The following is an 18,388-nucleotide window of genomic DNA, read 5'->3' as shown; positions in this document are numbered from 1 at the left end:
AGAAACAGCACAAGTGAAAGGTGAACAAGGTTATGCATGGACTGTAATAGCAGAAAGCCCTACAGAAAACACCTATAATGCAAAACATTGTAAGGATTAACTTCAGAGAAACTCAACACATCAGCAACTAGGCCCAAAAAGGTATCAACAGCAACATTTCCACTGTCTTCATTATGCAACATCCATCCAATAAACCACATGGTCATGCTCTATGTTCAGCAGGTAGAAATCCACAAAAGCAATCCACTAGGCCATACAAAGGCCTTTCCCAAGAGCCTTACATTTGAACACTGAACTATGGAATATTGATCAAGGAATCAAGCAGGTAAGGGCTTACTCATATAAACACCTAAACTGTACTCATTCTGTGATAGCTATTAAAAGCCAGCTTGATGGTTAGGCGTTTTTGACAAATATCTGGGAAACCTACTTGGCACTGGAAGCTCATTAGGTGACCTTGGGTCAATAACATACACTTAGCTCAACCTACCCCATATGGTGTGAGCATACAATAGGGGGAATGATCTAAGCTGCTTTGAACTCCCCAATGGAGAGAAAGATGGGAGAATTGAACTAAAATAAATAAATAGTACTGCTCAATAGCATCTAAAGAACCTGTCCTTGTTCTTTAACCATGAAGAGCTCAACTCAGGATTCTATGTTCTACCTACTAATTTATGGTTACCTTAAAACAGGCAAAATGAGACAGCCCAGGGTCATGGACCCTTGCATTTGGTCCAAAAGGAAGCACATTTTATAGTGCTGGTTTCCCAGAGGTGAAAGAGATACTTCAGTAATTGAACTGCTACAGTGAATTAGTTCAAAAGGTAAAGAACTCCACTGACTGGGAAAGTAAATTCTAATCCTGCTTTTTACCATGTTGACTAATTTAGGATTACAAATAGACATTGCCAGGATTCCTGCAACGAACAAGAATAGCCTTCATGAAAGTAGGCAGGGAAACTTCTATGCATCTAAGAACTGTTTTTTGTTTCAGTTTGCTATTATGTTTATTAATATTAATATCAACTTTTTCCATGAGAATATATTCAAACGGATAGCCGTGTTGGTCTGAAGTAGCACAACAAAGTAAAAGTCTAATAGCACTTTTAAGACCAACAAAAATTTATTCAAGACATGTCTACCATTAATTACTGACAGTTTTATTTCTCCAATGTTTTTGTGAACTACAAATGAACACAAAACCTGTTTTAGCGAAGAATTATCATATGGCTTAATTTGGATATTATTACAGTTTATTAATTTGCCATAATTTGCTTTTACCTATATCTACACAGTTATGATGGCTGTTCATTAGTCTGAGGAAGAGTGCATGCACTAGAAAGCTCACGTCTTGAATAAATTTTTGCTGGTCTTAAAGGTGCTATTGGACTCTTATTTTTTTCCATATAAAGAATACTATTTTATCCATCACAAACTAGGTAGCTCCTAAGTCACCCAACACCAATAAAATATCAACCTCTTACAAAAGTTGCCTTCAAGGCAAAAAGTTGCTATAGTCTATTCTTTGAAGACCATACTGAGTCTTCTTCCACACAGACAGCCCCGCCCCAAACTTACACATTATTGAAAGAAATGTTAATGTAAAGGTTCACAAATGTATTATATCATCAACTGAAGTATGATACAGTTAGGACAAAGAACTGACTCCATCTACCAGTAACAGGATTTAGCCTCTTCTAAAGTTCATATTGCAATATTCCAGCCTATAATTTCATAGGTCATCACAAAAGAATTGCTGACCCATTCCCATGACTAAGAAAGAATTGATTCTTAAGAACAACACAGACATGCACCAACAGTGTAACCCTGAATAGAATTACGCCTTTTTAAGCCAATGGACTCCTTAGGAATGCAATGCAAGACTTCCTGAGTTTCTCTATGGTTCCTTGTAGTTACCATTTCAATGCAAAATGACTGGTTCGGGAGTTATGGACTAATTCCACATTTTTGGTGCTTCAGACCACCACCTGCCACATAAGAGAAACTGAGCTGCACACCACTGTCATTCAATGAGCTCTGTGAATAGACTGCTCAGCAGAACTATTCAAGCTAAGTTAAATTAACCTAAAGTAATGGAATTTAATATTTAGCTTGCTTACAGTAAAGTCATGACTAATATAAGTGATTTTCATAAAAATCACACCAATGAAATATGTTGGTCATTCTAGCACTTTTAATATAGATGCATTGTTATTTGATAGATACCTACCACAACCACTTTCAGAAGACAATCTGGCTTGTAAAATGTAGCTTATTTAATATGTACCTAGCTGACTAAGTACCCCAGTTTTTCCATCCTCAGCAGGTATCAAAAGCAGGAAGTTTATCCTTACCCATGTAGATCACCTAGCATGGCTAGCGAGCTCCATTCAATCTTGTAGGTTTTCAATTTTGAGGAAAGAAACAAATGGCACAAAGGAAAGGGATCTTCAATAGTTGAAGAACCTCTACACACTTGCACAATTTTGTGATATATTAAAATACAACTTTATCAACAGGAAGTATGATTTCAAGGGTTTTCAGCTATAAAGAGTTCACAATCAGTTAAACCTTGTATAACATATATATATAAAGTAGTGCTCAGTAAAGGCATACATTCTCAACCAGGAGTCTATATGCCTGCTAGTGCTGACTTCAATTCTTCCAACGAGAAACAGAAATCATTTGACCGTATTATCTCAAGGCATAACCTGTCTACTGTAGCACTGATAACATTATACACCAAGGTGTAACTTGGGTGGAAAAGCAACAAGTGAACATTCCAGGTCAAGGAAAGGGGATGTCTTTATTTTGTTAGCTATATATAAAGCTATATTTTATTCATAACATTTAGGACTTAAGGATCCTACTGTTTTAAGTCTTTGTGACAATCAAGCAAGAACAGCACAAACAACATTAACCCAGAGATATATCCCTACTAGATTATCTGCATGATGCGCTAACAGTAAACAGCATGCACACTTAAGTTTAAACACTTTAACATAAAAATAGATCTAAAGATTAAAATGTTTTACTCCTATCTGAAATGCAGAAAAGAATCGGCCATGCACTCTTCATTGAGAGGTTTCACCTTACTAATCTGTTGTACACAGGTACTTAGACCAACAATTAACAAACTGTGCCATGAGACAACTGCTAATTAGCCATGAAAATACATTAAAGCTTCCATGAGCCTTATAGCCCTGCTTACAGAGGAAGCTGTTTGCTGTATCTATGTATGAATCACTGCTCTGGCCTTCCTGACTTGCTATCAACCACTACTTAAAGTAGGTGGTTCTGCTCCATCCACATATTAGCTCATACCCTGTGCCTCTCCAAAACACAGGATAATCACGGACTTCAGAGGTAGCTTCCAATGTTCTCTGGCAGAAGTCCTTTCCCAAGAATTTTCTCTTTCCAAGCAAAAAGCACAACTGAATCAGTAAGTCAGCAATACAAATTGAGCAAGTAGTTCTCATTTCTTTGCAACACTCTAAAAGTAATATCTTTAGAGCTGGTCACCAAGTGCATCTCATATTTTGATTAATAAATGAAAATACTGCACTTCAAATATCAGAAGTGTGGGAAAAACTCTTCTAAAGCAAAAACAGGATGTAAGTAAATAAATTCAAAACTGGCAAGCAGAAACGTTGAGGACTGAGGTAAAACATTCTTTTGTTAAAGTAATACATGAATATAGGGTATTTATGTGACAGAACAACAAAGTATTGCATAAAGTTACTAGTATCAGACAGATTTCAATTTAGCATTCTCCTCTGAAAATATTACACGATGAAATAGGCAATGTAAGTAAGACAGGCACACAGTAGTTACTACAGCAGACGAATATATAGCTTTTTTTCTATCTCTGTTCCAATTTTTAAGAAACCGATGTAAAATTTGCCGTTCTGAGCATTTAGATTGCTTACAGTTGCTCAATAGCCGCTGGGTCCTATTGTGTGTGCGCTCGAAGCAAGACTGCGTGGAGCAGAGCGCCCCCATCTCCTACAGGCCTGGCTGGCTCTTGCAAGCTCTCGCGGCTCGCTCCTCCCCTCCCTGCCTTCTGCTCTCCCTGCACAACATCCATGACGTACCTTTATTTCTAGCACAGTGACTCTAGGGCTCTCGCATTAGTAGGATTATTATTATTTACCCTAACGCCAAGACCCCACATAGGCGATCTCTAAGAAAACACCTGCTCTCCTCACCACACACACCTCACGCGCCCAGCAGCAGAAAACGGGAGTTTGAAAACAAGTCCTCATCTATCTATCTATATATATATATTTGGTTGTTAAAAAAAATGCGGGAAATTCAATTTTTTAAAGGGCTGCTCGCAAACTTTCCCCAGTACATCACATCGCTAGCACGCCGACCGGCCGCTTCTCTTACTAGGCTCGCGTAGCTCCTGGGGTGCTCCTTCCCCGTCCAGTCGGTGCGCCTGGGCAGCAGCTGGGGAAGAAAGAGAGATTCCCCCCCGTCACCAAGGGCAGCCCCCTCCCCGAGGACTCCCCGGGAGCGCGGCCGCCCCAGCCCGCCCGCCCGCCATAGGGGGGGAGGAGGAGGAGGAGGCGAGGCCGCCGCAGCCGCGCGAGGCAGGCAAGGCGCCGGGCGGGCGAAGGCGCGGGGTGAGGAGGACGCCCTGCACCACTTACCTCCTTCTCGCCTACTTCTCGGATCAGGACCTGCAGGCACAGGCAAAGAAAAGGGGGAGAGAAGGGAGACGGCGGTGAGGGGCGGGCGCCGCCGGAGCGAAAGAGGCGCCCCCAGCCCGCAGGCCCAGCCCCGGCGCTTTACCTGAGCCGCTTGCTCGCAGGGTCCGTCCTCCAGAAAGCGGGCGATCAGGAAATAGAGCTCTGCGGGTGGAAAGACACACGCGGCGTGAGGGGGACGCCGAGGCGAGGCGGCCTCGGCAGAGGAGGAGGCGGCGGCAGACCGGCACCCACTTACCCGCTCGCAGCTCCGCCGTGTGCCTGCCGCCGCCGCCGCCGTCCCCGGACATGGTGAGCGGAGGAGCCCGGCTTGGCTGAGGCCGAGCTCCCCCGTCGGAGGCTGAAGAGCGCGCTCGCCCAGTAGCTGTCACTGTTTGTTCAGCAGCAGCGAGACTCTGAGCTCCACCATTCAAGCCCCGGGCAGGAGGAGGAAACAACAACTCGCAGCAAAACCCGCCGCTGCTGCTGCCGCCGCCGCCGTCGCCAGCCCAGCCTCAGCGTCAGCGAACGCGATCCCTCCGCCGAGACAAAGAGTCCCGGCCCCCTCCCTCCGGGCGCGCACACCCCCTCGCTTCCTTTCTCCCGGTCTCCGACCCCTCTGTGTCCGCCCCACACCACACACACACACACACAGAGGGGGCGCTTTTCCACTCCGCTTCCCCCCCTCCCCGAGCTCCTCGCAGTCACACTGGGGTGGGAAGAAAGAAGCCAAGCAGGCGGCTGGTGATGTACTGAGAAGCCGTGCAAAGAAGATGTCGGCGCAGCAGAGGCGGGGTGGCTCGGTGGGCGGGCAGCTTAGCTGAAAGGCGCTTTCTCTGCGAACGGCTGGCAGGCCCAGGCGGAGGGATACGACGCACGGGGGGAGGGGAGGGGAAGGGAAGGGGAGGGAGAAGCACGGAGAGAAGGGAGGCCTTGGACGGTGGTGGCGCTGGAAGTTGCTCAGTTTCAATGTAGCCGAAGTAGGAACCAAATGAGGCAAAAATGCCCCCAGGGACCGTAGGCCCCACTGGGCGAGGCGGACACGAGTGGCCCCTGCTGGTTCTCCGTATTAGGGCCTAGGGGGAGGGGAGGGGAGGGGAAGGGGTCGAGCAGAGGGCTCTCGTGTCTTGCCAGGCTCTCTTATGTCCCTACTTGTCGCCTTTAAATGCTACAGATTTCCATCTGCTTGTAAGTTACCATGTCATGTGTTGTTTTGCGTTTTATTTAGCTGAATGTTACTCATGATGTATGGAGAAATGTTGTGTGGATGAGAAATAAAAATGCCCTTTTCGTGTTGGAAAGCTGTCTCCAGCACCAGGTCTATTAGCGTTTTCCTTTGTTGCTTGTCTCTCTCCCCGCTGCTGTAGTAAATGACTTGCATGGTTTGATTAACCGTGCTTTGTTCTTAGTAACTTCAATTTCAGCGTCGATGTTTGTTCTGACTACTGTTAGTAGATTTTAAAAAATGGAGAGAAAAGAATATTATGCCGGTGAAGACAAGCAAAAAGGATTGTAATAGATGGCTGACTTGAACAATTTACAGTGGGATCGATAAGACATAGAAGGTTATCATTGGGGAAGAACGATTAATGGTTGCATTTACATTTTCTATTTTTTGCTGGCTTTAGTTAATGAAATGGAGTTTCACTTGCCTACAGAGCAATTGAATATCTGATTATAGAACAGGTGTCTTTAAAGGGGATGTGGAGAAAATTATATCATGTTGTTGGGTTTTAAAATGGTAAATTTTGGGACTGAAATATATCCATGTTTGGGGACTGCAAGTCCTGGGTGGGAAACATTGCCATGTTAACAAAAATAATTACATGTGTTAAGAATGAACTGGTTTAAAATCAGTTGAAAACTGATCAGGCAAGGCTACAGATAGTATGCTTTAATGGCTGTTGAAACTAGGCATAATTTTTTCCCTCTTGATCAAAAGTTATGGCTCCTAGTTGAAGCTAGCTTTATAACATTTCAGTTATGGGTCTTCCAAGTATGAAGTTGTAGGTCAAGTTATTGAGGCCTGCACCCACAAGAGAACAGCAGTGGCTTTATATATATGGTTTATATTTAAATTAATAATGCCAATTACCCTAGTAGAAACAATTATTACAACAGTGTTTCAGCTTCAGTGTATTTCTCAAAAAGGGGGTAATTCTGAAATGTACTGAAATATATCTGCAGAAATCTATAAAACTGTAGCCAGTTTAGCACTCTTTGTACTTAATCAAATAGAAAAAAACTGTTGTTATCTAGGTAGCCCACATTTGGCAATGTGCAGGTTAACAAATTAACATGGGATTCATTTAACCTACATAAATTGTGGTTTTTGTGTTGCTTTACTGGGGGTTTTGACATATAATCACTGTTGTGTATTCATTTTTACCGTGTGTTTTTTCCCCTAAGGTATGCTTTTGAACCATGATATACTACAGGAGAGCTTTAATTAATTGATTCCCCTGCTCAATAAAGCATTCCCTTTCTTTAGTCTTGGGCATTTTTTGTAATAAGCATGTAGAATATGAATATCATTAATAAACCTGGAAAGTTGATCCAGTTGTCTTCCAAATTGCTTATGTGAATTGTTGTGCTACCCCTCTATTGGTTTGCTTACTTTTAGTAACTGAAAGATCTGAAAGCTTATTTTTAAAAGATGGCTGTGCCTATCATGATGTCCACTTTTATATATATATATATATATTATGCCATCATGTGTGGTGGTTGAAAAAATATTATCCACCAAACATGCAAACAGAAGATGTCATTCTTTAATTTCAACATTATTCTTCTGCAATAAGGTCACTGGTTTTGTTTTGTATGCGAGTCACACTTTTCTTTTAGAGAAAGGTTTATCCGATGTGTTACATTTAGAAACAGTTTTCTTTAGGTGCAGTAATAACAATATTCCATTAGTATATTTTAGCTGCATGTGGTATTTAAACCTAATAAGATATGTTTAGTTCCTTTATTCAGGGAAAATCAGTTTCTGAATGTTCACAGTGTCTCAAGTAGTATATTCTGCAAGATCTTTTTATTCCGTGTGTTTGTGTCAACTGGAATTATCTCTAAAGAGAAATATTTTAGTTCCGCTGTGCCATTGAGATGTAATGGTTCTTTGTGAACCCTTCCTTATACAATGAAGCATGCTTTACACAAATAAGATTGCCCCTTTTCAGATTAAAATGGCTGTTTAAAACATGTACCAAAGGCCTAGAGTACAATAGTAAAGCAATATTAATCTTAATTTTACTAAATTGTATTGTATTTACTGTTAGTGTGCAGTATTGTTTTGGATTTCTATAAAGAATGTTTAAATACCTGTGAAAGAAATGCTAGAGTTTATGAAACTTAGAAAAATATGTTTCCTCCTCTCATTTATAGAGAAATGAGAAAAAAGCATATTGATCTACAGTTCAGGTTCTTCCTTTTGAAGGGAGAAATCCTTTTTACTGTTAGTCTAAACCAAAATATAACAATACAAACTGAGCTGTCACAAAAACTGTAAATATTGAAGGGACCTTGGAAATTGAATTACACATTGACATGTATACTTTTAAGGCTGATTCTCTTAAATCAAAAAGGAGTAGTTCCTATGAAAGCATTATTGGCATCACCCCCAAGGAAGGTGTTACTTTTCATGCTGAGGTGCACTTTATAAATAGACCTACAATTAAAATGCTGTGAAAGATTTGTCCTTTGGAAAATATAATGCTCCTAAATGTCAAATATCATAGTTAACATTAAGTTAAAGGGTTATTAACAAAATATAAACATATTTGCTAGCACAGACAACATTGACAGATATAGGGCATTCAGAAGTATTTCTAGAAGTACAAGTGAAGTAGGAAGAGAGAAAAACTAGGAGCACTTGTGTCTTGCTTTGTCCATTTTATACTTCTTAACTTCAGTTTTTCAACATAAGTAAAACTGTTCAGCAAAAAGAATGCTATGCAACTATTCTTTTACGAATGAAGTCAAATATACTACAGATATGGGCTTCACTAAAATATTTTCTCAGATTTTCTTATTAACCAATAATAATGTGGAACTGTTTAAAGGATTTTTCTTTTCCATATAGGCAGATTCCATAACTGGAAATTGAAACACAGCTGACTATAGTTGAGGGATGTCTTATAAAAGTTTATTTCTTTCAAAAGGTACTTGGAAACCAAAACTTAGGGCATTTCCTGACATAAACTGGAACTGAATGCTCAAATCTCATGTTATCTTTTCAGTGCTTAGGCTATTCCAAAGTAGTGGTATTTTTGTGAATGTACATCTGTAAGTTATTTGTAAGTGCTAATTATGCAGCCACAATACTAGGTTAATCTGTAGGCACATCTTTCTCGGTTCCCTTGTGTTTTTAGGCAACTTTGCATGTAACCAGTCCTAATGTTATTTCAGGATTTAAAGGCTAATGGCCTAATATTAAGAAGGAATGATAGTCTATCGACAACAAAGTACATTGATCTATACCTGTGGAACATGTTGCCCTGTGTGTTTCATAATATCCCTTCCATTACAAATTTTCCCTGAACTACAGCTGCAACTGAGAAAGGAAGTTTATCAGGCATAAAGCTTGAGTTTCTCAGCTACGAAGTTGTAGTACAAAAGCAAGGTAGGTTAACTAACCCTTTTAATGTACAAGAGTTCTTGGTACTTGATTACAGATACTTTTTTGCTGGTTCTAAAAAGAGTGAGCAGTTTATAGATCTTTTCTAGAGAATGAAGGTTAAGTTCACAAGTACATGACTGAATCTGAAGGTTTCTTCAACAATACAGAAATATCCTCCAAAATAATAGCGACTGTTTTTGCAGTTTTTTCTCATCTTGGTTTTTGGTACCTTAGGCCAGGGGTAGTCAACCTGTGGTCCTCCAGATGTCCATGGACTACAATTCCCATGAGCCCCTGACATCAAATGCTGGCAGGGATTCATGGGAATTGTAGTCCATTAACATCTGGAGACCTACAGGTTTACTATCCCTGCCCTAGGCAACACTCTAGGTGGAGATGGAGAAAGGAGGATCGGAGTGAAGCATTCTGAAAGATTGTGAGGTCTGTTCACAACCCCCGTCTTCTTGTAAGAACTTAAACGGCCTGTCTAAGACAGGACCTTTTGTTGTTAGTGGAGGAGAAAAAATAGAGGACAAGCCCAGATCCCACATAACTGATGGATGAAACCTCAGCCTTGAAAGAATTCCCATCTTTGTTATAAGGGAAAGATGGAATCCATGTAGTACTCATTTGTGATTTCAGACAAACAGCTTTTCTAGAAGTACAGCAGTGTAATGATATAATTGAATGGTATACCTTGGTATGGAATTCCTGTGATAAAAGATTTCCGCTTACTACTGACTCTAGATCAGAAGGCAATAAAAACAATTGTGTTTTTTGTTTAAATTTACTAATACCAGAAATTGAAAATATTTTTGAAGTGTATCAACAGGTATGATTTACATGTACTTATTACTATGTACATTTTGTATTCGGTTGTCTTTTTCCAAAATGTTCCATTTACGGACTATTTATACAGGCTTATAAAATGACCTCTCATCTGGGCTCCCACACCTGTACTTTCTGAAGAAGATAACAAGAGCACAAGGACAGTCCCAAGTTCAGTCTCTGGAATCTCAAGTTTAAAAGTGACCACATTGATGGAGATCACTGTTAGAGAGCCATTCCCCATTGAACTAGATGGCACCAGGCTCGATGAAGCTGTAGTCTGGTAGGCTAAGACATCTTCAGTATATATGTATAGGTGCAGGGGAACTTTTCAGAAGGTTTTTTTTTAAGGGGACAAACTATTAACATGAATAGGAGCAGACTAACAGTTTTATGTGAATTTTAAAAAGGTTATTTTAATTGAGGGGGGGGGTTTACATGTTCGTTTCCAGTAAGGCTAGAATTATACTTTACTCTAGATTCCATTCATCAGTTGTATATTTAGATAATTTTTCAAGGCTTCAGGCCACCATTTTGACTTATACTTTCAGACACACCACAGGAACCTCACCCAGAGGTTCCTGTGGTGTGTATTTTGTGTATTATCCCAAAATACACAAAACTGGCAACCCAGGATGGCCGATTGTCTCAGGCATTAGCACTATCACTGTGGGGTATCTGGTTATAAGAACTCTTTTCTAAAATCTTGTGCCATCAACACTCCTAGTTACATTTTACACTACAGACGTTCTGAGGCTATCTTTGAACAATCTTCCAGAGAATAGAATACTATTCCATGGATGTGGAATCTCTGTATACCAACATCTCACCCAAAAATGTATTACAAACCATTAGGAATATTGTTTCTGACAACACTACAGCTGACTCTGCCATCAAACAGTGCCATTCTGTCCTCACCCATAACCAGTCCAGATTTGGTGGGGCAATGGTCCAGCCATGGTTGGCCCCACAATATGCTGTCATCTTTATGGTTGACTTGGAAAAATGCTTTCTAAACTCCCACCAACTCACACCTCTCCTGTATCTGCAATACATGGATAACATCTTTGTCTGAACAGATAGTAAAGAAGCCTGGATATATTCTACCAGGCACGCAGTGACTTTCACCTCACCATCAACCTGACAATGAATCAACCTATGCAAGAAATACACTTTCTGGACACTACTGTAAAAATGTACAATGGACACATGGACACCACCTTATTCCGGAAGGCTACAGACTGACAAACATACCTGAATGCCTCCAGCTACCATACTAAACATACCAAATGATCCATTGTATACAATCAGGCTGTATTCTACAGTTACATCTGCTCGAGGTCCATAGACAGAGATTCTCACCTGAGGGATCTACAACAAAACCTTTTGGAACTTAACTACCCACTCAATAAAGTCAAGAAAGCGAGAATGTTACCCAGAGAAAACCTGTGTAAGACAGACCTAAAAGGGACAATGACAGAATACCACTAGTAGTCACATATGCTCTCAACTCAGAATAGTTCAATGCATCATCAGCAACTTACAATCTCTACTAAATAATGGCAGTTTTCTTTCACAAGCACTGGTGGTTAAATCTTTTCTTGCACACATAAAGCCCCCCAGTCTCAAACAATTTCTTGCCCACAATAATACAACATCGAATTTGAAGACAAACACTGGCACTAGAGCTTGAATAAATTCAGATTCCAACTTTGCTTCCACATACACCCAAACAACACTATCACTGCACTGAACAGCATCAAATGCACCGTCTCAGGCATATTCACATGCTCCTCTTCTAGCACTGTATGTGTCATTAAATGCCAACAATGCCCTTCCATTCTTTACAAGGGGCAAACAGGTGAAATCCTTCGCCAAAAGAAAATAGACACAAATCTGACATCTAGAATCACAAGACTGAGAAGCCTGTAAGAGAACACTTCAACATTCCTGGACATTCAATAGATGACCTCAAAGTAACTGTTTCCAGGACTAGAAAGACACTAAAAACAATGGAATCTCCTTGACTTAACAGGAATATTAGTTTCTTAGCTTGGTGCATACACTAAGCTTATTCAGCCCTTTACATCTGCATTCCTAACAATCCCCCAGAAGAACCATATGTCTGCATTATTTTATTTCTTATTTGGAATAACAGATTTGAATAGTAGATTATAATGTAGCATAAAGAATAGTGTTATGTAACTGAAATGGTAGATTGGAATGTATTTCTCTGATTTGGGAACAGGGAAGATGGCTCTCAGCAGCCAATCACCCCACTTCAAAGAAGATGATGTAAAGATGCCTCCATGCTTGAGAGGAGACAGATGGAACATAATGGCAGGATCTCATTTAATTACTCTCAGCATTTCACAGTTGGAGATACTTCTGCACATTAATCTCCAGTCTTATTTATTTCCTTCACTATGTTTTCCCATAGAATTTAACCCAAACAAAGGGTAACTTATAAACTAAGTTTATTATTCCTGCTTGTTCCTTGAGCCTGTTAAAGGTCTTCAGTTTGCTGTATGCTGATTTACTGCTCACTCTGTACCTATATGTATGAACTGATAATTTCCATTTCAATACATCTGAAGAAGTGCACATGGATGCAGAAGCTTATACCTTGAATAAAACTTTGTTGGTCTTATGGGTGCCACTGAACTCAAACTTTGTTCTGTTGCTTCAAGCCAATGTGGCTACCCACTTGAATCTAATCCGCCGTGAGTTTCAGCAAGACAAGTAGATTATCAATACAGATATTAAAATTAAAACTTCTTTATTTGTAGTCATGTTAGCATACCTTTATATCAGTTTCTCTGTGTACACAATATTGAATCCAATTACATATAACAAACTATTTTAAACCATTAAGGGTTTGAATATATTTGTGAAATTTCAAAATTGCATTCCATTGGTTTCTGCATTCTTCAAGTTAGCAGATTGATTGTAGTTACACCGGGGGTCTCCAACATTTTTGAAGTTGTGGGCAACAATTTTGAGAGAGGGTGGTGATGGCTGCCACAGGAAGCAGAACCAGACCCCAAACAGCTGCATCAGGAGGAGGAGCCAAACATTTTCCGTGAAGAAGGAAATCCAAAAATGCGATAGAAGCACACAATGGCAATGGAAATCCCAGTTGCTTACCTGTCCTCTTCATATTGTTCATATTGTTATACTGTTACATTATTCTGTTATATGGTTACAACCACTGTTATTAATTACTGTATGTTTTAACGAAGACTGTTTCATGTATCGTTGACTAGTTTTAATGTAAACCGCCCTGAGCCTTCGGGGAGGGCGGTATATAAATCTAAATAAATAAATAAAATAATAATAAATAAATAATCCTCTAGTGCAAAAGTCTTTCATTTTAAAGAAAGAAGCCAGTAAGAAACCATGCCTTAAAATGGCCCCACTCACTTTCTGAAAAGCTGAACAGGTACCCAGGGAAGTACTGGTGGATACTGGTGGGGAACCGTAAAGTATACTCTCAAATATACTGTTTCCTTCCAAATACTTGTCATATGCCTGTTTTTCTATGTTCATTAAAATTACATTTTCTTTTTATAGTAAAACATATATAGCCAGAATATCCATTTTTCCTGTTTTCTTGGAAAATTCTGTTGTATCTTTTTACTCTCCGCCCCCCTCCTTTGGAACTGAGTACTTGCATCTGTTGAATTGTTTTGTTTACATGATCCATTATAAGCAGGGCTGTCTACCAATCAAAGCATGTTAATAAATCATCTGTCTACTAACCAAATTAAAATAATTTTCCATTTTACTGTGTTTTCAATGCATGTATCTCAAGTGGTTAAAATATTGCTAGGTGTTATCTGTAACAGAAAACATAATTTAAAAACCTAATAACATGCTACTTAACACCCCCTCACAAACTCCTGTTTACCCACCAGCCACCAAACAACAATTGCTGCTTATTCAAAAACATCAATGAAAATCTTTGTACTTCCAAAAGGACAGCAATGGCTAAATTTTAGTTTTCTTTATATTCCAAATGAGTCTATACATCAGTGGGCCTCAAAACTGTTTTCAAGAATTTACAGTTGAATAAAAAGCTGCCAACTCAATTTTTCTCTATTAGAGGCACAGTAGAACCAAAATCACTTCAGAGACACCAAGAACTGTGACTTCAGATCTCCTACTGCACCATTTAGCAGTCAATTGTATTCCACATTTGTAGTCCACATATCTCTTTTGGAGATAAAATATTTTAAAGCAGTTTCCATCAATATCTCATATAGGAAAAAATGCAATAAAAAGAAATAATAAATGCTCCTGATTGTCTACACATTTATAATTTGACATTTATAAAAGCCAGCAACATGTGTTCAAATTTGCTGCTGCATAATGTGTAAACATTGGAAAATGTTCACGGTAGCCACACTATTTAAGCATTGAAGGAAAATATAGCCCAGTGTTCGGGGCAATGTTCTTCAACTCTGCAGTAGTAATACTGCGTAGCTGCGTAGTAATACTGTGTGTAACCATACTGCATATTTTCAAAAGTGTAAAAATAAAATTAGTCTGAGCCAGTGTATGTTTACTCAGAATCAAGTTAACTCGATTCAGAACCAACAGGTCTCTTCTAATTTGTATTTTACTTTGAAATAAACACAGGACAGGACAGGGAGAGTTACAGTGTCCTTGCCATTTGAGTTTGTTTTGTTTTAATATGTTCTGAGGTTTCAAGGATTTCTTTATATCTGTGCATGTTTTAGGGTGTTTTTCCCCCTTGCCCCTCCCTTAAAAGAAACTGGCCCCAGGGTGTACCGATTATTTTCGGACTACACTGGGGCTTGCTACTAGCTGTAATGATCTAGTAAAGTATGCTTGTTTCTCATGCATGTAACATGCTGCTGTTCTCTTTCCCAGATAATGTAGTGATGGCCACAAGCCATCACTTTAAAAGTGAAGGAAGGTCTATCCATGACTGCTAGCCATGGTGACTAAAGGAAGCCTCCACAGTAAACCCCTGAATGTCAGTGCTAAGAGACAACATTGAAGTAAGGCCTTGAATTCTGTATCCTCTTGATGGACCTCCAGAAAACTGTTTGGCACTTGTGTGAGACCAGATAGAAGTGTCCTTTGATTCTTAGCATTGAGAAAGATGCCAACCATTTTTATATTAATTATAGGAAGACAGAAAATGTAATCAAAGCTATACTTTGACTGCGGAAAGTTGCAGCATTAGGAAAGTAATAGCGCAGAGTAAAAGCTCATGACATTAAAGCTTTCTGCCATACGGCAGTCAAATAATGTTATTAGTAATACAGAATATAAATTAAGGAATCAGACTCAAAAATAGTAAACAGAAGTTTGATTTAGTGCCATGCATTTCCTTTGCTAAACTGTACATGTCCAGGAAATGCAGTTAGTACTCAATTTGTTCTTTTCCCCACTATCTTCACTAGCCTGCTTCTCTGCCCTCCAGCATTGTGTCCCTAGCTATACAAGCCATCAACTCTGTAGAGGGAAAAGGAAAAGAGAAAGGCACTGCCAAACTCTAACTACAAAATTCAAGTTGAACAAAATGGGAAAACCTATAAATTCAAGAACTTGTTTCAATTGTTATTTATTCGATTAGAAACTTTCATGTACTGCAAGTCTGTAAAGGAGGTTACTGAAGACTTTGCTCCTTATTGCACAATAATAAAGCATTTAAAAAGGCACAGTAAAAAGCAGCTTAAAACAACAGATTCACTACCTTAATAGCAAAAAAGAAGAAGAAATAAATATGATAAAATAGAAAGAAAGCAGCTGCAAGAGCAGTAAAAATAAAAGAAGGAATAAAGTTGTAGTTAAAATGGAGAGGATTTTTGTCTTTAATCCCTGGCGTATATGGTTAGTAGCTTTGTAGCATGCATTATACTAGATAAGAGTATCCAGCAGTATGGTATTCTTAATCTTCATTTATCAATTACTTCTACTAGCTATAAATTGCTGTAACCTCCCTACTTGCAACCATTTGGATTCATTTTGCAACCACACATAGCATTATTTTGATTCCCATTGTGCTATCGCTGCTGTCCTACACCACAGTGAATCAAGCTCTCCCTAGCTCAGTGGCCCAGAAAAGCTGAATATAGGCTTTGATGTGTGATCTGGAATCTTGATATCCCATTCAAATTTCAGACCCACTATAATGCAGTCATTTGTTTTTAACACCACCAGACCTGCATATTAGCTACCTATTAAGCTATGTTCAGAGAGTTCTCTTTCCAATTCAAATAGAGTCATCCTGTTGTATAGTTCTGGGAGTTGTATTCAGGGTTATGTAACATGGATCAGCTGATCCTTAAAAGTATTTGAACAACTGTTGTAGCACATAACTGACATAGGAAAACCAGTGAATTTAACTCTCCCCTTTTCAACAGTGAAATAAAAAGGATGATGAATGTATACAATTCCTAATAGAAGATGGATAAGTGGAATTCTAATACACCTTCCAGGTCTCTGTCCTTTTCAAGGATCTGTACAAAATGTAAAAGCTCCTCTTCTGGGTTTGAAGCTTATTTTTTTAATATTAGGATTCAGAAACTCACATGAGAAACTGAGGGTAAGATTTCAGTACATTAGGTGACACTGGCCACCTACAAAGAATGACAGTTACAATCTTTGTAGACTATTTGGGTAGGTCCCAAATAAAATATACTGATAAATCTAAAGCCTAAAATCTTCCTACACAGTGGCTTTAATCCAGCAGAGCATTTCTGTGAGTAGAGTGCCTTCTGCCCATGGAGTGTGATTTTCTTGCCTGCCCTTATCAAGGCAGCCAAAATGCCCCTCTAATTCAGAGAGTTTTTCAGACTTTTTTGGGGGTAGGATTAAACTGCATTCTATAATCAGAAATTTTTCCACACCAGACAGCGTGCTGGTCTAAGCCATTGTGACAACAGAAGGGCAGCAGTTTTTCATAAAAAAATGTATTTCCATGTGGAGAAAAACCCACATGCTTAGCAGTCCGATAATTTAAGCGCTGTTGTCTGAAGGCATAGTAATTAATTGCTGCAATCAGAAGTTGCTTTTAAAAATAAAAAAATATAGGTACTACTAAAAGGTTTAATGTAAGAATTAAGCTCCTAGTTTCAGGAAGTATTAAAAGATATTAACTCCAATTTATAATTGAATGTATTTCAGTTACTTGTAAAATATGCTATGCAATACTCAACAGAGGATGTAACTAATAGCATCTTAGAAGACTTTGGTGTCCCAGATCAGTCACATTTTGCATGATACTTCTTAATGTTTCGAACTTAATGTTTGAACAAGAAATACCAGTGCAAAAACATATATTAGTGCAGTGAAAGATTCAGGATTTAGTTCTTGATGGCTATGCAAAAATAGCAGTGACGAACAGGCCTGTGTTAAGTGCAGAGCAGCTAAATTTTATACCAAGGTTATTATGTGACCTTGTTCAAAGGTAGAACAGCTCCACATGTAGTTTCTGCTGCAAACATACAAAGTGTGAATGACAAATGTGCATTCTTAAAATGCCCATGACCCACTGCCCATTCTATGAACGTTTCTAAAAGAGTGTATCTTTTATTTGTACTTGTTTGCTGCAGAAAATGCCAGTGAAATACTTGTGCCCTACAACAACCATGATTAGCGGAGTAAGTGTACATACATTGTAAGGCCTGAACTCATTAGTTTCCACTTTCTTCTTCCCGTGGGTTCCTGAAGCAGATTGGCTTTGGAATCATGTAAGAAACCACCAACAGTAATGTAGTGTGTCAGTGGATGATCAACCAGAATGGCCTGTGTTAATTCTTCAAAAGGAGCTCAAAATGGAATGAAAAGGCTATGAAAATAAGGAGAGTGGAGAGTTCAACATTGTTGTTCAGTCTATTAAAGCTTGCAAGTCTTAATGAGAGCCAGTGGTTAGGAGCAGTGGGATCTAATCTGCAGAAGTGGGCTTGATTCCACATGAAATCTGCTGGGTGACCTTGCAGCAGTCACAGTACTCTCAGAGCTCTGTCAGCCCCACCTACCTCACAAGGTGCCTGTTGTAGGGAGAGGGAGGGAAGGTGATTGTCAGCTTTTTTGAGACTCCTTTAGGTAGAGAAGCTGGGCATAGAAACTTACTCTTTTTCTGAAACACGGAATTGTGGGATAAACAGGAAATGGGGCATAACCATTGGCTGATCGCAGTACAGAAAAGCATGAGTCCCTTCCATGGTGTTTGTAGCGGAAAAAAATAATACTGGGTTGGATGTAACCAAAG

The 18,388-nt window shown here is 39.4% G+C and overlaps 1 protein-coding gene and 1 long non-coding RNA gene across 11 annotated transcripts in view; one reads left to right on the top strand and one right to left on the bottom strand.

Annotated features, from left to right (window-relative positions):
* PHIP (PHIP subunit of CUL4-Ring ligase complex) overlaps positions 1 to 5,179 on the bottom strand; it is a 100,598-nt gene extending 95,419 nt beyond the window's left edge. For 2 of the 4 annotated variants that reach the window (XM_077306126.1, XM_077306135.1), the window contains exons 1-4: positions 4,954 to 5,170; positions 4,801 to 4,859; positions 4,659 to 4,688; positions 4,396 to 4,455 (exon numbers count right to left, since the gene is read on the bottom strand). In XM_077306126.1, the coding sequence (XP_077162241.1) occupies positions 4,396 to 4,455; positions 4,659 to 4,688; positions 4,801 to 4,859; positions 4,954 to 5,005 (201 nt within the window). In that variant the 5' untranslated portion in view covers positions 5,006 to 5,170. Of the gene's footprint in view, positions 1 to 4,395; positions 4,456 to 4,658; positions 4,689 to 4,800; positions 4,860 to 4,953 lie in introns of all 4 variants that reach the window. The other 2 variants (XR_013225908.1, XM_077306147.1) reach the window with 2 other exon arrangements.
* Positions 5,180 to 5,278: 99 nt separating this feature from the next.
* LOC143821830 (uncharacterized) overlaps positions 5,279 to 18,388 on the top strand; it is a 49,947-nt gene continuing 36,837 nt past the window's right edge. For all 7 annotated transcript variants that reach the window (XR_013225932.1, XR_013225929.1, XR_013225933.1 and 4 more), the window contains exon 1: positions 5,279 to 10,423. This is a non-coding gene — a long non-coding RNA (uncharacterized LOC143821830). The remainder of the gene's footprint in view (positions 10,424 to 18,388) is intronic.

The sequence above is a fragment of the Paroedura picta genome, chromosome 1 (genome assembly GCF_049243985.1).
Source record: "Paroedura picta isolate Pp20150507F chromosome 1, Ppicta_v3.0, whole genome shotgun sequence".
Lineage (NCBI taxonomy): Eukaryota > Metazoa > Chordata > Lepidosauria > Squamata > Gekkonidae > Paroedura > Paroedura picta.
Note: the sequence above shows the minus strand (reverse complement) of the source record. Positions and strands in the feature narration are given on the sequence as shown.